The 25,616-nt window shown below is 41.3% G+C and overlaps 1 protein-coding gene across 1 annotated transcript in view; it reads left to right on the forward strand.

Annotated features, from left to right (window-relative positions):
* The window catches only part of Chsy (Chondroitin sulfate synthase), a 185,880-nt gene that overhangs the window by 127,933 nt on the left and 32,331 nt on the right, over positions 1-25,616 (forward strand). Inside the window, exon 3 of the mRNA XM_083118356.1 lies at positions 25,154-25,294. Coding sequence (XP_082974482.1) covers positions 25,154-25,294 — 141 coding nt within the window. The remainder of the gene's footprint in view (positions 1-25,153; positions 25,295-25,616) is intronic.

Genomic DNA, 25,616 nt, shown 5'->3' on the forward strand with positions numbered 1-25,616 from the left:
TTTCACGCAAGACACGGAACTGACGTAAACAAGGCTCGATTCCAGTCAGCCTATTTTTAGCGATCACTCTTGAGGCAGGTTTACGGCATATCGCAGAGAAAATAAATTGCCTGGGTGAGAACGTGTCGAGCCGACGACGCAAGGGTCCCGGATTCAAATCTCGGCATAGGTATTCTTTGTGAGCGTCTCCTCATTAATTTCATCACTCATTCTCATCGTCGCGATTAGTCAAAAGTGTCAGAAAAGTGAAGCTAATTAACAAATCAACGTATCGCGCCGAAGAGACATATTCTTAGGGAGATTTCTGACCCAAGCGACAACGGGCTCCTTCAGTTTATAAGCAAGCATTTACTACGCATGATCGAAGAGCAGACCGAGGCGACACGATGCACGTCATTCAGTAAACGGCCCAGTCCGATCGACACATGCGGCTTGTCATGTCGCTTCGGTTCGAAAGGTTGCATTGATTACTGTGGGTTCGCTTCCAATCGACCTTAGGTAGCTTTCACACCGAAGCGACACGCGACACTTGTCGCTTGGGGACGGGTCAATGAACAGCAGCGTTTCACACCGTAGCGGCATGACAATCCGCACAGGACTCTGTTCGATTGATGGAATTCTCAAGTAACACGTGTCGCTGGTTGCGTCTGTGTAGAATCTTCCTAAGAGTGATTTCAGATCGAAGCGGCAAGCGACTCGAGTATTTCAAAGCTTAGCTTCAGTGTAAAGCAAGACATTCACCACGCATGATCAACAACAGAACGAGGCAACACGATGCACTGTATTGAGAATACGGTCCAGTCCGAGGGACATGTGTAGCTGCTTGTGTCTTTCGGGTGACTGTATTTATTTCTGATGGTTGATTATTATATTACATCACCATAGGCGTTACCTATCCCCCCCAAAGTCTATGAAGCACTCCCCCCAAAAGGTATAAGATCTCCCCCCCCTTATGCCCAATTATTTGCTCCATTTTTTTTGGTCAGCCAAAATTTACGGAGCAGTATAATTCAGATATATTTAAGCAATGTACCAGGTGGTTATAATTAAAGTGACGGTGTTCAGAGTGGTACAGCACGGGCTGTAATGAGAGTAGCAGTCTGAAACTTCGTAGATATGATAATGAAGCAATGCGCTCGCGAATTATGAAAAAAAAATAAAAAAATAGTTCCAATTCTCGCCACCAGGGTAAAAATTGGCGCTGTAAGCAGTGAAAACGTGGAATTTTCCGTAACTCTGACGTCAAAGTCGGTGAAATTCCCTAACCATTGTGTGAGCTCCCTGGTTGTTGTTGGTGACGCTTGTTGCTTTTTTTTCCTTTAGTGATGTGAATGTTCGCCGAACATTAAAAATTTGATTTTTCCCGTGTAAAAAGCAATGGCTATTGCGAAGAAAGACCGTGCACTGCTAGTGAAGTTGTTTTACCAGAATGGGAGCAATAGTAACGCTGCACTGCGGAAATATCGCCAACAGAAAGGGCTAAGAAGAGGGCCCATGTCAATTAATGGGCTGAAGAAGATGATGAAGAAATTCGAGGAAACAGGTGAATTGGGTGTTGCACCAGGGAGAGGAAGGCGGCCCATCCCCGTGGAAGTTGTGGACGAAGTTGCTGTAGCTGTAGCTGACCGTGCAGCACATGCCTCAACTTCTGCAACCAGTGCTAGAGCTGTGGCACGTGAATTGTCACTCCCCTGGTCAACAGTTCGCAAGGTATTGCGGTGCATTTTACACTGGTATCCCTACAAGATTCAAATTGTGCACCAATTGAAACCCCAAGATATTCCACAACGCCGTGAGTTTGCCCATCGGTTTTTGGCACGCATGGAAGTGGATGACATGTGGCCGGGGAATATTCTGTGGACTGACGAGGCGCATTTTACTCTGGTCGGTACAGTGAATACTCAGAACTGTCGCATATGGGGTTCCACTCGTCCACATGTTGTGCAGGAACAACCATTGCACTCAGTTTACGTGACTGCATGGTGTGGGTTCACTAGCTCCTTCATTCTTGGTCCGTTTTTCTTTGAGGAGATGACACCTCGAGGGCCTGTTAGGTGTACAGTGACATCTGCACGTTATAGGGACCTCCTTGTGCAACACGTGATTCCAGCTTTGCAAGAACGGAACTGTGAACACACCACCATTTTCATGCAAGATGGGGCAACACCACATGTCGCTCGCCACGTGAAAGATTTGCTGCGAGAAACCTTCACTAATGACCGCATCATCTCTAGGCAGTTTCCAGATGATTGGCCTTCCAGATCCCCCGACCTTAATCCATGTGACTTCTGGCTGTGGGGATATTTAAAAGATCGTGTCTATCAGGGACATGTCCGGTCTCTGCCTGATCTGAAGGCTAGCATACAACGACATGTCGCTCAGATTTCACCAGACATGCTGCGAGCAACCGTCGACCATGCCGTGTTACGAATGCAGCATGTTGCTGAATTGGGAGGCCATATTGAACAGTTCTTGTAACCATAGTTCCTAATAAACATGCCAGAGCCATTGTTCTCATGTGTTTGATCTTTCCTGCCTTTTTCCTGTAACTATACCACGTTTTGACTGCTTACAGCGCCATTTTTTACCCTGGTGGCGAGAATTGGAACTATTTTTTTTTTTTGCATAATTCGCGAGCGCATTGCTTCATTAGCATATCTACGAAGTTTCAGACTGCTACTCTCATTACAGCCCGTGCTGTACCACTCTGAAGGATTGAATAAACATTTTACATAAATGATGATAACTTTTGACGTTGCAAAGTTGTTGCAGCAAACTTATTGATAATTTCCTAATTTTGCACCACTTTTAAATTGTTAGTGTGCTGAACCTTTTTCTTAAAAGTTTGCCTGCTTGATTAACCTTGAATTAATGCGAACAGCACGTCCTCCCCCCTTTCCAAACCGATTCTAAGGGCATAAAGAGGTGGTGTTTCATTTCAATCCCATCCCCGCGATCACCAGAGGCAGGTAGAACAACTGTACATAATAACCATAACTAACAATCAATTACAAGTCAATCAAACGGAACGTGTGACAGTCAGATTTACCGTCATTATTATTATTATTATTGTCCATAGCGGTAAAAAATGTGTTGATTCAAAGCGTTGAGAGTTTTAATTTGTAAGAATACATATTTGATTTTTGCCAAGCCGACGGGAGGAACGAGACGTTCGCGTGTCTTAAGGGTGAGCACCTGAAGGGTCACGTTATGCGTCTAAAGCTTAGGAAATTCGACCGTAGTGACAAACATTTAAATATCTCGGTTTCCAGCGGTCAGATTCACGTGAAACTTATACCAGCGCAGCGGCATGTGTGCAAGGACGGATGTGTGGAGTTTCGTCGCGATCAAGCAACAATTACGGACGCCAGATCAAATCGGTTGTAATTGATCAGTTTGTGGACACCGGTTGCAATTGAGCTATGGGCGACAGCGAGGCTGAGTCTTAATCCGCAGAAACTCAACTTCGAGCACAGCTCGTCCCAGTTGGGAGACAATAGAGCAAAGTGGAATGACCTCTTCGGAAGCGTCACTTCAACGAACGCCTAGCGTCTTTTTTTCAAAATCTAAATAAAACGAAGGACATGGTTTTTCGATACACAGTCTTACCGCGATCCTTGTAGCGAGAGCAGCTCCGTGCTACCTCTCCGCGTACAGTTTTGCCGCGATTCTTGTAACGAGAGCACCTTCGTGCTACCTCTGCGTGTACAGTGGACTTTGTTGTGTTTTACGAACACCAGTGTGTGTGATAGACAGTAAGTCTACACGAGTGCGCCTACCTCAACCGCTGGGAGAAGTTGAAGCGAGACCGTGTTTTTGTGATTACCTTACGCCGTTTATAATTTTTTGAGAAACAAGGAACACCGGAAACTATGGCGGGCTAGAGGAAGAAGAGAGATGAGGGCGTTACGTCGATTCGCCCGATGTCAGAAGAGACTACGCCGATGATGCCTATCCGCCGCCATGGAGAGAGAGAGAGACGTCGAACGCCGCCATATTGATACGCCGATGATGCCTATCCGCCGCCATGGAGAGAGAGAGAGACGTCGAACGCCGCCCTATTGATACGCCGATGATGCCTACCCGCCGCCATGGAGAGAGAGAGAGAGAGACGTCGAACGCCGCCCTATTGATACGCCGATGATGCCTACCAGCCGCCACGTTGACGTCCCGACGCCCAGACCACGGAGATGTTTACAGATCCCGAGGGGAAGAGAAACCGAGGAACCAGAAGTATGAACACTTTTCGCATCTTCATCGTCGCGACCAAGGAAACCTTTCGCGTGAATACTATGTGTTTTTCAATCGCCCATAACGACGCCAGGATGCACCTCGGAAGCTGAGAGTTGGTAATGTATTCATCTGTGTGATTGTCAGCACGTGACGTCCCGATTGATTTAGAGAACGCCCTTGAAATTCGTCAACATTTTGAAAACGCCCACTCAACTCGAAATTTTATATCAAACTCCCGTCGCGCTTGTCATTTGTAATTTATTCGTCTCAGGTCAATTTTTCTTATTCCTTGTGATATTTTTTTAAATGGTCTTAAATTTATTGTTGTTTGTGCTCCTTTGTATTTGTTTAAAGTGCGTACTATTAGAGTAAAGCGCCGCCCACTTAATTGTTTAATCTACTTGAGGTTTGTTCATTTTTTATGTGTCAGTGCTAGCTATGTCAGGCCGCATGTGTGATTATTTGGTAAAAGTATTTGCCTGGTAATATGAATTGCTCGTCGCGGCGAAGTGTTTAAGTCCCGCCTGCTAGAGAGTATATGTTTGCGTCACTCAACGGAGGTTATTTGTTATGTTTGGAACCACGTGAGGTCTTGTAAAAGGAAAACATCCGCCCACGTGAATGTAATTGCCGTTGAGACGCCTTTGTTTATGCTGATCAAATAATGTATTGTCACCGCGCCGACTAGTTTCTTTTTAAAAAAAGGTGAACCCAAGTAAGGGCTGGCTAGGATTTGAGTAGCACTGGAGCAAAATCACAAATGACCTGATTAGACAAAAAGTAAGGTAAAATTAATTGAGAATGCAATAATTAGGGCTTATCGTCATAACACCTGTACATGTCATGTATCATTCTTTGTGTCGATGACCCCGTGAGGATTGATTCTGTGAGTGAAAGTGAGAGTGAAAGAGGGGGAGATGTAGTAAATTGATTTTTGTTGATTATGAATAGAATATACTTTTTATTTTCATGTTAATTTTGGGCTATATCATTTCGCACGCATGTCGCTACCCGTGATTTTCAGGTATGCAGCTAGCCGCTTCCCGGCTACAGGTAAAGAGGTGGTTATTTGAAAGTACATATGTCTTTGTTTTTACTCGATATGGCTTATCACTATGCACTGTTGGTCACCGGTTCCTACACACGAACTTAACCTGGACCGTAACGCTGTTTCGCTTGTCCGAGGGAGATTTTGCCGCCTCTATCTAGGTAGTGGTAGCATTTGTTTTCCCGGGCAAGGGAGGGCGTTTCACAAACGATCCCCCCATTTTTGTGTGAAGATATATAGAATTGATAGCTAAACTATAAAATTTTGTCCCCCAAAAAAATTCCCATGACGCGGACGCGTTATGAATCCCCTGTGGGCACCCCTGGCTATGATGCAAGGACATGGTCGATGAAATTCCCATTTACCGCGGGAATTGAACCCGATTCTCCCACGTGACAGTCAGACGCCCCCTACCCACTGGACCACAGCAGCTCCAAATTGCTATTTCTACTATTACGATAGTTTGTTGTCTTGTCTGTGTGGTGGAAAAGTTATTCACACACACACACACACACACACATTTGTGTGTGCTCCACATTATATTGTTTCACATTATAGATTCGAATCAGTCTACTCCTTATCTGCCTTTCCACTTAATATAACCCTGTGGAGTGTCATGTGATCTCTTTCGCCAAGTTTTCCACCTTGCCTTCAACAACTGTGCACTCTGATACACTGCACTGACTGGAGAGACATTATCATGAGGACGAGAGAGTTCGGTTAACAAGCCGTGAAGAAAGTGAATGTTGCGTGTACGTGCGTGGCCTGTTAATGCGTTCCAATGAGAAAAGCAGATACGCACTCTGTGCGGATGCGCGCTCGTAACCTAGTGACGCATGTTGTTCTTCGTCAACAGTTCAGGTCCGCAGGCAAATGTGTGAAATGCTGCTCGCACTGAGAGATGTTACATAGACATACACACACATATGCGCTTTGTAGTTGATGCAAAATTGTTAGACATGTTTTGTGACCTTCTAATGGTTCCGAACGCCCTCGGTTTTTGCCAGGGAAGTTTGACTATTCAATCAATCGAAACCGCGGTAGCTCAGTCGATGTCGATCTCCGTGGCTGAGTGATCAGCGCAGCGCGTTACGCAGCCAGGGATAGCAGGTTCGAATCCCGGATCCGACATGGATATTTGTGTTCGTCTGTCCTGAAAGAAATGAATAGTAAATCGAGTAAAAAGTGATATGAGTGAATGAAGTGTGACGGGGGAAGCTGCTTAGGGGCTTTCCTAAAATTGTAAAAATTCCGGCGCCTATCCAGCGTCGTATAAAGTGGTTACCAGGAGGAAACCGGGGGGTAAAGGCTGCCAGAGGCGTGGTGGTGATCACATCACTACGTGTTTATTTATCAATTCTCATCGTTGCGATTATCTGAAGCGTCATAAAAGCCGTAAAAATAAACGCAGCCTCTTTGGCATCTTTCAACTTCCTCCACCCGCATCCCCAACATCCTTTCTTTACAAAATCTGTTCAGACATAAAGAACGATGCATCTTGAAAGCTTCTTTCTGCCCTTGCCGCTCCTAGAAGCCAGACATAATTGCCATGCTTTCACGAGGAAGGGGAGGATCGGCTGAAATATGTTACATATGACACAAGATTAATGGAGCATCAAGCATACGAGCTCCACAGATATGTTATGGGCTGTATTTTCAGAGAGACTTTCAGATGAAAACTTGCATCCAACTCTGCTTATGGAAGATGTGCTAAGTTCCTTCCAAACCTGGCACCATCCTTCTAAGGGCGCGTTTCAAAGTCGCAATAGTTGACAAGTTAAAAGAGTTCAACGCCTTGAAGAAGTTGTGGCCCTCGCACAAAACGCAACGACTGGGAGACTGGTTTGTTCCGTGAAAATCGTCTGCTCTTGCAGACAATACGCGTACAGTCTGAGAAAAAAATACCTGGGCCACGGGACGTAGAATTTCGTAACGTCTTAAAGGCTGTTGTTTATGCAACCCAAATAACAAAATATTCGCTTAAGTTTGCCTGGTGATTCTGACTTCTCGGGAAGGATTGAGCTTTGATAGCATGAGTCACATGACTCGTGCCCCAGCCACAACAAACAGCTGGGTGCTACGATGCCTCCAGAAGAAAATTTCAGGAACTGGTTTCTTGACAAGAGCTACTCGTAAGGAAATACTATTCTATCAAGTGATATTAGAGTCATTGTCAAGAAGGTTCGCTGAAATGATGGTTCTCATCACAGACCACATGCCACACGTTAATTGTTTAAGTCTAGTTCATGCACTGGACCTACAGATTAAAATGGGATTCGAACCAAAGCCTCTCTACTTGGTATTGAATTCGGAAGCCTTTCATTACATGGCGAAGACGTTACTACTACGACATCAGAGAGGCAATGGAACCCCTTGAGAAAGAGATAAGCGAAAATTGCTACCTGACAAACCATATTTGCCCGTAAATTTTAAATATAAGACAATATTTTGTACTGACAGTTTCGAACCGTGGGAGAGGCATATATTTTTTTGTACCATCGTCCATTTCACGAGTTTATAATTCTTCCTCACCGACACGAGTAACGCGAGTGGTAGAAGAAAAGCGAAGTAAAATAACTGAAACAGAAATAAAAGGAAAAAGCGAAATAAATTTTATTCATAATATTCTGCAGTCACTTGAGTTGTATTCACGGGATGCTATCTTTAAAGAAAGCCGTGGTCTCTTCCTTGTCTCTTTCGCTTTCTTTGTGCTCTTGCTTCCCCCGTCACGATTGGTCTAAAACTAATTAATGCGACGTTAATTAAACAATCCAAACAACGAAACAATGCACAATCAACTGCACAAGACAACATTCCAAATGTTTTCGAATCGGAAAACAATTGAGATGCTGTAAAATGACTTAAGATGCAGTAATAAAGTGAGAATTCGGTACCGTATAGAATTAAATCGGTAGAGATGTTCGATTTGATTGGATGTTTGTTATTTAGATTTGCTATTCTTTCACTTTTGGCAAATAGCGACGATGAAGATGAGTGATGCTATGATGAAATTGATGAAGGGACACTTACCAAGGACACCCACGCCCAAGTCGAGATTCTAACCAGGGACCCATGGCATCGTAGCGCGCTGTGCTAACCACTCCTCCATGGAGTGGACATTATAGCATATTTTGTGTGCTCAATTGGGATCAATCAATGGAATGAATAGGCATATTATATGATTAATAAATTCATATCATAATACCACGTCATATTATTCGGCACGAAGTAACATCAGAGACATTCAATCTTGCATTTTTGCCTTTCAACTAATTCTTTGAATTCAGGTTAATCACAACAATAAGATAAATTATGAAGAAAATGATAGTGAATGTGGGATATTGACAGTTATTACGAATTTCCTGAGAGAAACAACATTAAGCAGGCTCGGTGGTCAAGCTCATTAAGTGATTGACATTCGATATCGTCGCCAAAGTTCCCGGTTTTGAGTACCGTCCTTGTCGGGGGTGTTTGACTATTTCGTCATCAATTTCGTGTAATGGTCACTCGTCCTTATCGTCGCGATCATCGAACAGGGAATAAAAATTATAAAAATAAATACGATGGAAGAGTACTTATTTCATCTCTCACGAAATCTCCTACAAAACCGGAATATATAAAATACATGTATATTCATTCACATACATTTTCGATTTCTATATTTAACTAGTCGAGACCGAGAACTGGAGAGCAATTTTCAATTCGACAAACCGAGAGGCGGAGAAACTGTCAAGTCTCGTTTCTTCTTGGCACCTCCGTAATCGAGTTGTTCTGTTTGTCATTGGCTTTGTATTGGCAATTATTGTCATTATTCTTCCCCTGCAGGTAAACCATAACGATGAATTATGATGAAATGAAGCAGATAAAAGGGCAAGAACAAGAAAGTCATGCCTGTTCGGGACTCCAACCCAGAACCTTATGTAACGAGATTTGAAATTCTGGAGAAGGCGTCCGTGTTTCGCTTGGTTTTCTCTTTCCTCTACTTCTCTTATATTATCATACATGTATAATAAAAATGGATCTCATACGATATGTTGCGATTCATAATTGTGCTGGTTAGATGCTACAGATGTGAACTCCAACCTGCAATATATTATTCCCTTTTGTTTCGTATCTGGTTGAACATGAAATTTTCTTACACTGTGACAATTTCTTTCTTAGTTTTGGTTTGGTGCACAGATATGCTAATCTGGACTCGACCTTCAGTTTAAAGTGGGATACTAACCACTATGTGCATCCATCGTGTATCAAACCCGGGATCCACTGATTACAAGGCGACGACGTTATCACTACTCCATCGAGGAGGCCCCATGACAAAATGTTATTCACTCGATCTCTACCATAATTTATTTCAGCATTTACATTTTCGTTTTCTTCTTCTTTTTTCCTTTTGTTAACTACTCTTATACAACTCTTTTTGCGTCTTCGAATTTCTTCTTGTTTCAGGAAAAAATAATACATGCAGGCTCTATAAAAATCCCCCGTTCAAATAGATAAAACGTTCACTCTCGAGAACTAATTTACATGTTTATCACTAACGTAACTATTAAGAAACTATTGAAATGTTAACTGATATAACTGCAGATGAAACAATACTTACAGCCACTAACGAAATATCTATTCTTGTGTAGCCTCACAGACAACAAGTATCTGGTGAGTCATTCACTCTTGCTGACTACGGGCGAAGGTCACTGAACTAAAGGGTGGTGGCAAGCAAGCAGGCTTGTGCTCTACCAAAGACGAGGTCACGTGTTCCAGTTATCAATGGCGTACGAAATAAGGAGGAACACAGCTATCTGACGTATGTTTTGGTCCCGTCATTGCACGTAGTCTGTAGAACACTTTATCGTAGTGGCCTTGAAGTTCCCTCAGGGCACTCCTACGTAAAGGCTTCTGAGCTAGAAGGATATCTTCCCCATTGAGTGGAGGAAAAGTGGGTGCGTATAGAGGTCCCTCAACTTTCGTATTCTGTTTCATTTCAGAACCCGTGCTGTATCGTCGACTTAATCCAATCTATCCGATGTAGGTTTTAGGTTCTGTTTCTGTTCGGTTATTTCATGTTGTCTTCCTGCTTATGTTATTCGCGACGAAGGCTCTGGATTCGATAATCTGGACAATAACGGGATTGTGTTGGTTGCTTGATTTGGTGTCTTAAGTTCACTTTATGTCCTGTTAGGCTAATCGTGAATGGACCTACAGTTTAAAGGGGGATCCGAACCACTATGTTCCTCCACCGAGTATCGAACCCGGGATCCCTTAATTACAAGGCGCCCACGATCCCACTCCGCCATCGGGGATTGTGTTCGCAACGAATGAATCAAATTTGAGTGATATGATATGCAACCATTGGAAGACTATTGAAAGAAAAGCTACGGGAACCTGCCAGTTTTTCTACTGCAGACAGGAAACCATAAACATGCAAGAGAAGCTTATATTCTATGAAACCTGACGCTATGTGCTCGAATACTGGCTATATATAATCCATAGAGGCATAGCAACGTTAAACAACCTCTTATATGATACATATAGGTTTAAAAAGGTCGAAATACAAAGATTGTGTGCGCCTCACTGATCGCGTAGTGGTAAGGCCTTGTAATCAAGGGGTCTCGGGTACGATACCAGGTGATCGCACATAGTGGTTCGGATCCCACTTTAAACTGTATGCATTTCAGATTAGTCTATCTGTGCCGGTGACTCAGTCGGTAACGCGTCTGACTACCATGCTATAGGCCCCGGGTTCGATCCCCGGCCGGTTCAAGCCCGGGAACTTTTCTAACGTTGGAAGCGGCCCCGGCGCCCACCCAGCGTCGAATGACATGGATACCTGGGGGAAACCCTGGGGGTAAAGGCGGTCAGGGGCGTGATGCTGATCACATCACCCCCCACTCACGAACGAATCAAGAAAGTATGGGGCGGCGTGATGCTGATCACATCACCCCCACTCACGAACGAATCAAGAAAGTGTGGGGCGTTACCCCCACACCCCCTATACGCCTTCATGGCGTAGCGCTAAGCACAGGTGAGAACTTTACCTTTTTTTTTTGCATAAAGTGGACTTACAACAAAATTTAAAATTGCGATAAAGATTATGATAAGGTATTAAAGAATTGGGTCTAACACATTTTTTTATTGTTTACCAATGACCTTGTTAACGGTGGAAGCGGTCCCGGCGTCTACCCAGCGTCGAATAACATGGGTACCTGGGAGAAACCCTGGGGGGAAAGGCGGCAGGGGCGTGATGCTGATCACATCACCCCCACTCACGACCGGATCAAGAAAGTGTGGGGCGTTACCCCCACACCCCCTATACGCCTTCATGGCGTGGTGCTATGCACAGGGGAACACTTTACCTTTTTACCTTGTTAACTAATATTCTTAATTTCAGTTTCAAGATGAAATCGGCTACGAAATAAAAGGAGTGGGTTCATATTTCTGTTACGAAATTCCACTTTTGTAGTAGACCTGTGCCACACTAAGATGTGACATAATAAACAAATCTGAGACACTTTCAAAGTATTAAATTGCTATCTACGTATTTGGGAACAATCTTTCAATATAATACTTTTTTTGGACGCGTCAAATCATAGTATTTAATTCCTGTTTTAGCAGCTTTAAGAAACCTGATTTTTTGGGGGGGTTACAAATGCCCTTTCTGCTCCCGTCAAGTTACGCCTATGAAAAAACAGGAATTCAAAGTAAAAGACTGTCCCGACTAAATCGGGAGACACGTCTGATAGATTTACAATTGGGAAAATCATAATTAAGCGTGTAGTTGAAAACAACCTATTTTCATATATTGCATGCAGCTCTACTTTTTCTGCAATGTGGATCAAGAACTGGGGACGTGGAGAAGCACAACACTCCACGTAACCAATAGTCACGTGACCCTCTTTGCTTTCCTGTCATGTTGACCTTCGCGTGGAACACATTTCTCGGTGTTAAGACAGGCAAAATCACCCGATCATCGAAGGGTGCAATATGTGTTGCCTACCCTCCTGCATTACTTGCTCCTATTAAAGCCTTATGGGGAAGAACTTTTTTCCATGACTGTACATGGTTCCTTCAAACGTGTAACGTCTGTCATATTTGCCAAATTTTACTCATTGATTGGAATATATCTATTAGCATATTTTCATGTCAATAACTTGCATAAAATTATTTATATTTAATTATTTTTTATAATTCCTGTAAATATTTACGGAATTTATGTACCGATATTAGCCGATACTTTCCCGGCATTTTGGTCCCCTCACGTGGTCCGTAAAACGTCGCGCTACACTTTCGCGAAGTCTAATTGTCCTGGAAATTAAGAAAAATTCTAACTTTATTTTTATTCTGCACAATTTTTTGCGTAAAAACTGGATTTTGCGATTACATTACTCGTATTTTAATTTTCTGACGCAATTCTTAAATATTTTAAAGCAAAATTCTTTCTAAATACAAACACGTAATAGGAGTAGAAGACTCGCACACAAATATTTATCAATATTGATAAGGGGAATCGGTAAAAGTATCGGTATCGGGTCAAAGTGGTATCGGCTCAGCCCTAGATTATTTCCATCTTTCACGCAAAAGCTCATATTACATAGATTTAGTCCTATCATCACAAATTTGTCAATAATGTATGTACGTGCAAGGTTGAACTAATTTAGTCTTCGTTAAAAATCCAAAATAATAATAACCCATTGCTCGACCCGATTGCCAGTCTCCCTCCCACAATCCGACCTAGAGGTGTGGAGATCTTCAGCCGGTAATATGTTGACATGGGTTCAGCACGTCGAACCCTAAGCCGTTATAGGAGAGCTCCGAGACCGGGCTACGCTACTCACTCGTATCTCCCCAATTTCCTCACGATGGTGGGTTGCCATCGGTCCTATACACAGTCCGAGAACCCAGCGACAAACCCAGGCGGACTCGAAACCATGCCGTCCCACACTCGGAGGCCAAAGCACAGCGCCTTAGACCGCACTGCCACGGAGGAGGACTAAAAATCCAAAAGCTAAACCTTTATTTAATCTTTTTATGTGAAAGGGTGGCCGCGGTGGCTCAGTCGCTGTCGACCTCCGTGGTGAAGTGGTTAGCAGAGCGCGCTACAACGCCAGGGGTTCTGGGTTCGAGTCCCGGGTAAGGCATGGGTATTTGTGTTCGTCCAGTTGATAAGAAACAAAGAAAAATGTAAGAATTGATAAGTGTAAAAGTGAGAAAAAGAGTGAATGGTGGGGGATACCTCCGTGTAGGGGGTATTTCCTTTATATATATAAAAAAAAAGTCTGTAACGCGTCTGACTACCATGCTCAAGGTCCCGGGTTCGATCCCCGGCCGGTTCAAATCCGGGAACTTTTCTAATGTTGGAAGCAGCCCCGGCGCCCACCCAGCGTCGAATGACATGGGTACCTGGGGGAAACTCTGGGGGGGGGGGGTAAAGGCGGCCAGGGGCGTGATGCTGATCACATCACCCCCATTCATGACCGGATCAAGAAAGTGTGGGGCGTTACCCCCACACCCCCTATACGCCTTCATGGCGTGGTGCTAAGCACAGGGGAGAACTTTACTTTTTTTTTTACTTTACTTTTATGTGAAAGGGCAAATGAGCATTTCATAAAATGCAATTTCGTTTTTTTATATAGATTTATATTATAATACTAAATCACATTAATTCTCCTTCTCTTTCCATAATGTAGCGTTATCTTATTGGCTGTTTATTTTAGGAGTGGGGTAATTACAAACTATCTAGTTCCGGAAATTCAGGAAGCAATATAATGAAAGATACACAAGATTATGCATCTATATCTGTTTTAATAATGTGGTTGAAATGAGCAAGAACGTCTGCAATAGTTCATTTCTGCCAAATGGACTGGCCGCGGTGGCTCAGTCGGTAACGCGTCTGACTACCATGCTCAAGGTCCCGGGTTCGATCCCCGGCCGGTTCAAATCCGGGAACTTTTCTAACGGTGGAAGCGGCCCCGGCGCCTACCCAGCGTCGAATAACATGGGTACCTGGGGGAAACCCTGGGGGGTAAAGGCGGTCAGGGGCGTGATGCTGATCACATCACCCCCACTCACGACCGGATCAAGAAAGTGTGGGGCGTTACCCCCGCACCCCCTATACGCCTTCATGGCGTGGTGCTATGCACAGGGGAACACTTTACCTTTTTTTACCTTTACAAATGGACTGGTCTTCCACTGGACATCATGTGGAAACTCTCCAAAAAGGAGGTGTGATGGGTGACCTTTCCTGAAGACCAAAATGTCAACCTATCTTCCATATAGTACACCCTGGAAGTATACTTCCTGCATACTAGGAAGGCTCTGGCGTCTGGGATGTCGGCCAGTATAATCCTTAGGTCCATGCCTGTTCGTTCTATCATCAATATCATCTTATTACCATTCTTCTTCCCCTCACCTCACCAGAGCACACTACGACGCCAGGGGTCTCGGGTTCGAATCGCTGCCTGGGCATGGATGTTCTTTGTAAGTGTCCCTTCATCGATGTCGTCATATCATCCATCGCTCATTCTCATCTTCGCGATTAGCCAAAAGTGGCAGAAAAGCGAAGTAAAATAAACCAAATCAATCAGTTAATCAATCTCCATAAAACACAGCGATTGACGCTTTCGCCTAGAGTGTTCTAAAGTCGGTAAAATAACTGGTTTCGCCAGGTTCACGAGGCCAGTTATTTTCGTTCGAATCATACGTTTCGTTATGGCTGAAGGTGACAAGGTCTTTTGAGAGCACTTGCTTGCAGGTACGTGCTGAATAAGACAGCACATATTTAAAAACAATAAGATAATTAGTTCCAAGCATAGAAGTACTAGATGGTGGTAACGGTACATTCGCTATATTAATCCGTAATATTTGTCTTCCTGTTTATTCCGTTAAGTGTCAGATCTCGCAAGGCATTTCCTGTGAACCTTACATACCCTCATCTTCTTTTTCTATCCTTAGAAGAACCGGGAAGTCAAGTTTATGAAGGCTGCATTTTCCTTTGTCTCTAACTTGATTCTTTGAGTAGTGCTGGTTTACAGAGTCTGTATTCTATAGGATTCATTCATGGGCGTATCGTGGGGCTTAACTTTGGGGTGGCAGAATCGCAAAGTTTTCCATTCCATAAATATAGCTATCAGGATTATTTGCTAAAGTAACTGTTATATTTGCAACATTACCATAAATATTCTTTGTTTCTTTGCTCGTCAGGTCCCAGATGGTCAACAAAAGTACATTTAAATAAACCTGATTGGGGGCTCGTGAAGTTACGCCTACGTATTTAATACTTCCCAAAGTCATGAAATATATGTTAACTATTAAGTAAATAATTAATATCATCAATTTTATAAACATATATAAACAAATTAATTTTGCTGCATTTATAAACTAGCAAATTAATTCCTTTAACGACTGGTTCAAAATGTCAAGAAATTAGAAGATAGCTGAAATATTTTGATAAGTTGCTTTTTATTAAAAATGATAACTAAGTTTTCATAGTTTTATTGTGTTATGTTTTTATAATGGTGTAAATCTATTAATGATCTCCCGAAAGGAAATATTTCCTTATCACAGTTGTAGCTAGAGATTTCAACGTCCAGGACGAGAATGATTTTCGCACCCCCCCCCCCCCCCACCTAGATGTAGGTAGACATGATTAGACATTGCAGAAATTGTATGTATACTTACTCTTTTTCGTTGAATCCGATGAAAAGAAAACTTAGCATTCAAAAAATGTGGTTAATAAAAGGACAGTCGGTTGTGCATCCCACACCATCTTCATTGAAGCAGTGTGTGTTATTGTTCACATCTGCAAAATCGATTGCAAATTAAAGATAACTAGGTGGAGGGACAAAAAATTAGAAACTGTAAGAAGACATTAGTTTCCTCTTAAATTAACATGTAAGTGCTATGTTTTATTCCCGACGGAAGGAGGTGAGAAATGGAGGAGAAATGACAGGTCGATCTAATTTCTTTGTTCCAGAGGCCTAGGGTGACAATGAGCAACCACCTTCGCAGCTACGGCTCCATGTCTTACTAGTCCAATTTGATATAATTTTAAAATCTTATCTATGAGTGCAGAAGTACGTTTTTACTCCATGCTCTTACCAGCCCTAAAGAGAGAGAGAAAGAGAACAAAAGATGAATGCAACATTCACACACAAGCTGACATCATTCTTTGTATGTGTTTATGATGTTATTCTTAGTAAAGTATGTTTGATATCCAAACTAATTGCATATTTTTGTTGTTATAACACAAACTCTTACCCTCGGAAAATTTTAATGGGGGGAAAATGTTAATAGAACAAGATCGTGGGTGGGAAGGTGGGGAGATCCCCCTTCCACCATGGGAATTCATACCCTAAATGTGACCACCAAGGCTATGGAATTATCCTTATAATGAAGAACATGTCTGAATGTGATTTAAGCACAAAAGGAGGACATTTTCTGAAGACTGCAGTTCGAAAAAGTCTAAACAGGGAGTAAATATGGTGAACTGTCCCGACCAAATGGGAACATTTAGTAGCTTCGCATAATGAAGTTCTGAGCCGCCACTGTACATATTTTAAAACGGGGACGAGAGAGAGATTCACTACTGTCAAAGCATTGAATACAATTAAAACTATGTGAACATAGCAGATTTTTCTCGTCATAGGTATTAAACATTCACATAGATTGATTGATTGGGTTCATTTTATTTCGCTTTTCTGCCAATTTTGGCTAATTGCGAAGATGAAGATGAGTGATGTGATGAAACTTATGAAGGAACATTCAAAGAATATCCATGCCCAGGCTGGGATTCGAACCCGGGACCTCTGGCATCGTATCGCGGTGTGTTAACCACTCTGCCCCGGAGGCCGGCTCATTTAATTGAAACTGAAGATTACAACATTGATAACATATTCAGGTGCACATTTATAGTATAGCCACAGTGAAATAAATTACAGTTAAATAATGGTGCTGCGTTCAATAAACACAAATCAACTTTGGAAGACAAGAAGAAGGATAATGTAAGTGTTCGAGAACATATAAAATGTAATAAAAAGAGAGACAGTGAACAGAAACCAACCAAAAGTGCATTATTTTCTCGAGCATTTAATGTGAAATTTATTTTAAAATCTAATCGTGTTAACCCTAACATAATTTATTGTGATCGAATCGAATTACACTGTGCATGTAATTTATAAAATAATAATAATACAGCTACGCAGATGAAGCAATTAGAAACCAGATTCACTGACACATTTCAAATCATACTTCAGTTAATAATAATCACATCAAACATTTGAAAAAGGAGCAGTTGTAACACTTTTTAGTTGATCCATAGATAATGTCATCCATTATAGCTTTGAACAAAAAAAATTAAAACAAATAAACACATAAAAATAACAAGCTTCTAAATTAAAATTATAATTAATCGAAAGTTAACGCATTATTGATATTTACTCTGAGGCGTTTCACCGGTTCAACACTGTTTCGGGCTAGTAAGTGTTCAGTGTGCAACTTCTGCAGTTGGGAAACATTTTGTAAATATTTTAGCATAGATGCAACGGGTTTCGTAACTGGAGGCTTCTCGTTCTGCATTGAAGCAAGTTACTCTTTCTTGTTAGCCTTTGTTTCTAGTTTTCTTTGTTTGCCCGAAGCAAAATCTGGTTGTGATGTGAGCGTTGCACACAAGGGAAGTGAAATTAAACACACACAAAAACGTGCATTGCAGGAACAAGAAGAGGTCATCGCTATGAAATGTGTTCCATAACCTCCTTGGTCTTTCTACGTGGTTGTTGGGTTAATGCGCAGATTTAATAGAATTGCTTATATGAGGATAGTGGAGAAAGTAAGTTGTAGTTACAATTTTCTTCACCAACCTTCTGTGAATCATTTTATTAGTAGTAATTAGGGCTGAGCCGATACTACTTTGAACCGATAACAATTAAAAGTTGTTCATAATATTGGATGAATATTTCACCTCAATTATAAGCATAAATTTATCCGAGTTTTGCTTTAATAATTCAAAAATTACTTAAGATTATTTAAAAAATGCCTGTGACGTAATCACATAACGCATTTTTGCACGTAATATTGGTACAAAATCAATGGCAACTTCGAATTTTGCATGACTTACAGGCCGCGAAAGTGTCGCGTGCCATTTTTACAGACCCTGCGGCCGCAATGCGCTACGCCACTGATTGCACTGAACTGTGTGGAAGATAAATCACACCTTCCCACTTCATCTGTTCCAGGTTTACCAAGCGAGCAGTGTGCAGTATTGCCTTGCCATGAAGTAGTGAACACCAAGATCCATAGCTACAGAAGTCTGCCTTGGAGAATATATATATATATATATATATATATTCTGAACGTAATTCTCGCCCTGCCCCCAATCTAGACAGCGAAGTAGTTTGTAGTATATTTTATTTTATAGCATTACACTTTATGATATACTGTTGTTGTTGTTGTTGTTTTTTTTTGCACTCAATCGACAAAACAAACAGAAATTAAAACAAATCTAAACAATACATTAATATATACCATTATTGTGCTTCAATGTGTTTGTTTCTTTGTCTATTTCTCCGATCCACCATTCGCCCAACGGCCATTTGGAACTCGGATAGACAGCGTTTATAATAGTTTTAACAGGGAACCGAACCACTGTGTAATGTACAAATCCCCACCAAGGATCGAAACTTCATTACAAAAGCCGCTGCTCTATCCTAAAGTCAGGCGACAAAATATACAAAACTTTCCATTATTTGCCACATGGTAGTCGCATTAAGGACCGAAATAGGCTACCCCTTCTGTTGCTTTAGATGTGTGAAAGGATGGGAACACAGAGAAAACCCCGAGCTTGTGCTGATTGCAAAACTTCTCACTCACTCATGCTTCCCGCCTTCCGCTTGTTCACTTGAAGGTGGACTAAATAAATCTAACTGAGTTCGACTTATTAGCAGTCTACACCAAACGGAACGTCAAGGTCGTCTTCGCATTAAAGATACTCACGTACACCACGGTGTCCAGTTTTCATTACCCCCTCCCTTTTACATACAGGTTTCAGTGCCACTGTAAGCCTTTTATTTTACTTGCCTTGTGAGAACCATAAAAGCTTCAATGGTTTCTCCCTCCAGCTGAGTGATTTCCAATTCAGATCAACATTTCACCTGTCTCTGCGATGGAGATGAGATGTTAGGAACACGTTACTTTGTCCAAACGATGATCTAGGATAATGTACGCAAAGCATCCCCCAGCTAGCACTAAGCTCAAGCAAACATCTCCCACTTAACAATTTCTACTTCACAATCGTTTAATAGACTTACTAGCATGGACGTCCTGAAGGACGGAGCCAAGGGGAGGTCCACGCTCCCCTGGGACGAAAGTTAACCAAAAATTATGCATTTCACACACATAATTTTATTTCAGCCACAATAATATATGTTAATTATTGCATGAACATGATCAATTCAAATTGAAGCAATGTTTTTCTTTTAGGAGAAACTCTTGTGCCTTGTTTACCCCCCCCCCCCCACCGGAAAAAATACCTTGCTTGCCCCTCCCTGGAAAAAATCCTGCGAACGCCCATGGTTGAGTCACGAAACTATTGCAAATATCTAGACAACAGCCAAAGCAAACCAGACGAAGATTCACAGGAATGCTCAAGATTAGAAGGAATTTTAAGTAGATGTATTTTTTCAGATTGTTTCAATATGATAGCAGTTTTTGGAAAGCGAATTGAAATTTCCATAAGGCTTCGCTTGTGTCCATGGGGGTCGCTAGAAATTTTCCTAGGGGGGTCGAATCGAGGACACCCCCTCCCCTCAAAATATTGTGATACAGACCAGTGGCATATGCAGAAGTTTGTCAAGGAAGGGTGATTTTTAAATTTATTGCATTATCGGTATTTTAAATTATTATTATTAATCTTATATTATATTATTATTATTATTATTACTACTACTAGTAGTAGTAGTAGTACCAGTAGCAGTTTTAGTTTAGTTTATTTTAGCATCCAATAAGTTTATTATATGAATAATATAATAGGCTACTTGTTACAACCAAGATTACATAATAGTTACTTCTAACATTAGTAGCAGTAGCAGCAGCAAACGCAGTAGTATGAGAAGCTTCGGAATGTGTGAAAGTTACAAATTAACAAGAGTTTCAGTGTCGCAAATTATGAAAGTTTCGTACCAAATTCGATATCTCAAGACCATTTTTAAACAATGACGCAAAATAAGGTGAAATAAAGGGCTTCGTTTATAAATTGCCATAAATTGAAAAAAGTAGATGGACATTTCCAGGGGCTCGACCGACCGGTTCGACTCCTCCCCCTCTGCTGACCGACCGGCTCGACCCCCCCCCCCTCCCTGCCGACGCCCATGCTTGTGTCGACCAAAGGTCCGATCAGTAGATGAAACTGAGGACACGTTGTTTTCCTCGCGTTTTAAACACTTGTTTTTCACCATAGATATCACATAGCATTTTCAAATGTTCTTACACATACATTTCCACACATTAGAAGCACTAACCAACAACTTGCTGACCCATAACCAGTGGCGTAGCATGGACATTTCGGGTGGGAACGCCAAGTCCGAAGGAAGAGTCGGCCCTTTCTTGCTTAATAATTTACTTATGGTATTAGTCGCCACAGGTATTATTTGCATGAAGTCAGCTGGGTTTTCAATAAAACATCATCATTGCATGTTTTAGCTAGAAAATTAGATGCCTCACTATGCCACAGATGTTTTGAACTCTGGTGTTCTATACCTCTTTTTATATCTTTCTGCATGACGCAAGTCATTAAAAACCTACCTGAATCACAAGCGCCTCTGCACAACAGTAGACGTCATTGTTGTGGGCGATCCAACTACTGATTGATTTGGTTTGTTTTACTTCGCTTTTCTACCACTTATGGTTAATTGCGTATATGAATATGAGTGATGATATTGATGAAGGGACACTGAAAAAGAACACCCGTGCTAACGCCGGGATTCGAACCAGGGACCTCTGTCGTCTTGGCGCACTGTGAAAAGCAGAGTGGATGATCCAAATATCGTACACTCTACTGACGTAACAGTGCCGATTAGTAATTCAGACCACTGTTTATTACATCTTGAGAATGCTGATAAACATTTTAAAATAATTTTCTCCAGAGACCATTCGATGTTAAGAGTTTTCAAATGAATGCTAAACATTTCCATTGACACAATATTAAGTAGTTAGATAATAACGAAAAAATACAATAAAAAAAATAATAGTTTTGCGGGTTAGTGGTAGAGCAGCCACAGGCTGAATTTCTATCACGAGGACTTCACCAACTTATTTGACAAAAACTGTGTTGATCTTTTAGTTTCTAATACACATCGCTGTCCGTGCGATAAATTATACAATGCAGTGGCCATTAAGAAACAGTATATTTGAGATTGGTAAAGTTACGTCAGTCGATATTGCGTATTGTAGCATCACACAACACGAGTTGCATGAGAGCGAAGAACCGGGTAGGAATGCTACCGCTGTCGTCTGCTTCAGAAGGCAGGAAGGGTCACATGAACCAATCACGGTAGACCTCTCGTAAGCCAGCGTAAGAGAGCCCATTTACGCGCGTGCTGTAGAAATGGAAGCTTTCCCTCCATAAAGGCAGCAAGGAATATAGGAGTCCTGTACGCCGAACCTGCTCGGCGTCCGGCCGGGAAAGGCATTGAAAAGAGATGCTAGAACGAATGTTGAGAGTGCAGCGTTGCAAGCGGATCCCGAAAAATAGCCATTATAATGCCATGAAGGTCAAACATATATGAAATTAGTCACGTTTTACTTTATAATCACAGCGTTTAAGCATTTTTGAAATTTTAAATCTGGGAACGCCGGGCGTACGGGCGTACGGGCGTACTATAACGCTACGCCACTGCCCATAACGTATATTTAACCCGTGTTGCTGGCTTTCTATCTCCGCGATTTAAAAAAAATGGACAACGAGTGTGGATATCACGTGACCTATAACCATCTGTGCTGCGAGTTGCGTACTTGTGTGCTTCTGTTCCTGTTGTTGGTGCTTTCGAACTGTACTAGGTGACCTCACTTCCGTCAAGACCGTACTTCAAGTATCTACTTTGTACGTACTTACCTTTCGGGCAGAGCCTCAGGTGCCACAATGTAGCCTATAGTAAGTTTATGGTAGTTTGAATTCTTCTGGATAGGAATATAATGGAAATGCAATATATTTTTTCTTTACTGCAACGAACATTTCAAGGCAGCCTCTTGTGATTGTCATATTATTATTTGAGGCCGTATTGTGCCCCCTTTCCAGTGGCGGATCCAGGATTGGCAGTTAGGAGGGGCGATTTTTGCCAGGTAGATTGCAGTACCTTACCAAGCCAGGAAACTATCCTGACATAATTACGTTTTCAATGAGTGTGTAAACAATGCTGCTTCAAAGGTCTCGTTGGTCTCGCGTAAGGTCTCGTTGGTAGCGTTCGAAGCAAGGGTTTGAGAATTCCAATTCTACACCCGTTTTTTTTTCTTTCTTCATAATTATCGTAATTAATTCCAACTTCGCGACACACACATAAAAATATGCATCGTAAATCTGTAACAAACTGATGACAAACATTACTGTCACTCATTACATGCACCTGAAGCATACACGGTGCTTTAACGATCTTCCTGAGGAAATATTGTTACCTTGGCAGACTGCGATATTCTTTCGGACTACAATGCAGTGAGACAGAACTACTTCATAACTTAAAATGTAAATATCAAATACATTTCCTCCATGCTACTAATTATTATAATATGCTATATCAAGACATACGTTTAGAGTTAAAATTATTTTAACAAGAATAAAATATTGGTACTGTACCAGATGATAGATACAGAAGCTAGAAGATCAATACGAAATCGCAAAAATTCACGGAAATTGCCTTCATTGCAAAGTACACTTAGTTTCATATTCGGAGAGTTTTCCGTCATCCCTGTGAACCTCTGAAGGGAACGTTTTGACGTCCAAGCAGTATGACAGTTTTCACAATAGGTAGTAAGTAACCTTTCCCTGTTTTCAGCTATTTGTTCTAGGCGTTCATTTTGCTGAATATTTATTATGTCGAAACTAGGATCACTTCGCATCTTCAAAAACCGTTTCCCTTCTTCCACTGCCTTTTTGTGATAATCTTTAGATTCGTGAACGAGCAAATCACCATTTTTCCGTGTTAAATTTGAAAAATCCTTTAAAGGCTTCGTAACTAATTTCCCGAGTGTCGCATTGTGTTGAACACCCCCGACTTGACCAGGTACGAAAATGGGTCAAAATTTACACAGGTAGCCCCAGGGTGCGAAATCATTTTAGACTGGTGGGGGGGGGGAGAAATATATTAATCTACAAAACCCCTCCCTTTCCCCCATATACGATATAATGTTATTAAAAGTACAAATAAATTACTAAATTTAAAAAATATTGTTATTAGCCTATTAATATTAATTACAAAATAAAATTGTCATTTTTATTTACATACATATCAGATATTATAAAGTAGCAAACTACTTCCTTTACTAACTGGTTAAAGATGTTAATAAGTTATGAAATAGTTGAATGTTTTATTATGTGCAAGTTTTTATTTAGTTCTTGCTTTATGTTAATATAAATCAATTAGATTTCATAGTTATTATTATTTTGCATTCTTGTTTTACTTTTATTATGCGTTTTGATGTAAATTTGTTAATGATCTCTTGCGAGAGAAGAAGCATTGAACACTCACAACTACTAATGTGTGTATGTTTTCGATATTATTATTAGTACAGTATATTGGAAATTAGAAGTAATTGCTTATAATTTGTTTGTTGTAACAAAAACTCTCCTCCCGGAAATTTTTGGTGGGGGGGATTTTCGATGCCTAGATTGTTGGTGGGGGAAATCCCCCCGTCCCCCCAGAATTTCGCACCCTGGATCCCGGAAGGTGATCTGAAATGACAAGCCACTTGAACGATTCCAAGTGCTTTTTGGAAGCGTATCGATGGCCATCTTTGTCGCTTTTCCTTTGCAAGGAGAACGGATATTTATATCCAACCGGTGGAACCCAATGGCGCCTGAAAATACCCTCTTTTGAAAAATTATCTATCTGTCCCCCCAGGAATTTTCCAATATCAAACACATCAATGTTTTGAACTCGCTGAGCTGTTTCATTCTCCGCTCAAATTGCATTGTCTTCACTCAATCTGGTCGAATCTGTAGATTCTGGGCTGTCACATAAAATATACTTGTCCAGACTACTAACTGAATTTACTCCCTCCCCATTTTCATGGCTATCGGTATTACTGTGCATGTCCAGCGAAGACTGCGACTTTTCGGTGTTGACTGATTTTTTTATTTTTATTTTTTATTTTTTCAAAAATTTCACTTCAATAGGGAGTAACGAAGCTCCTGTTGTAGAAAATCACATTTACCTTGTTAATTAGGGAAATGTAACTTAAAGAAAACATACAATTATTTATTACTAATATCAATCATTATTATATCTCCTAAAAATCCACCATCAGGCCAGTTTGGGGGGTGGGGGCGATTGCCCCCCCCCCCGTGGATCCCCATCTGCTGCCCCTTTTCAACATTTGGGCTAGGGAAGAATACAGTGTACTGCTGTTCCTGCATAATGGAAAATAACATTTACTGTAACGTATAATTATATTTACAACAATTCAACTTTCTGAAGATTAGTTTAACATGATGCAAGATTAAAGATCATTGTATTCTGTTTAAACATAAGATGTAAATTCAGAATTTTATATGTAGTCTTAATTTATCCTTTTTCCTACAGTGCAGTTAGAATAACACTGCAAGTACTTTTCACTGGGGTATTGAACATGTAAGAGAGGTTTTATAAATGAATTAATTCAGTTATTCTTCTGTTACAGATGCAATCTATTCTCTACCACAACTCCAGTGGAAATGAAGCATTTACTGGTAATCTTAAGCAGAAAGAAGTCCACAGGGCAATTACACTACATCCAGTCAAACAGTATGATCATCTATATCGCATTCATAATTATATGAAGGTTAGTGGGTATATTTTTGTTCAAGTGTTAGTGCCTTCACAATCATACTTTCCATTTTTAAGGTGACCTTTTGAGAAGGCACCCAAAACTCAACCTTCCTTCCATATGGTACACGCCAGTAACTGCAATGTTGCATTCCAAGGTCCTACAGCCAGTATAACCCTTTGTAGGGATGTGTGTTCCGATACAATATGATATGATATGGCCATTGTACAGTGGTTTCCCTGTGTTTTGTCCTTATATGTGCTGAGTGCCCCTTTAGTGCCCCTTACCTAGGTAAGGAGATTTTAGTCCTCGGATATTCATGTTGATTTTTGTTATG

Source organism: Lepisma saccharinum, chromosome 3 (genome assembly GCF_977018435.1).
Source record: "Lepisma saccharinum chromosome 3, izLepSacc3.1, whole genome shotgun sequence".
NCBI classification, from domain to species: domain Eukaryota; kingdom Metazoa; phylum Arthropoda; class Insecta; order Zygentoma; family Lepismatidae; genus Lepisma; species Lepisma saccharinum.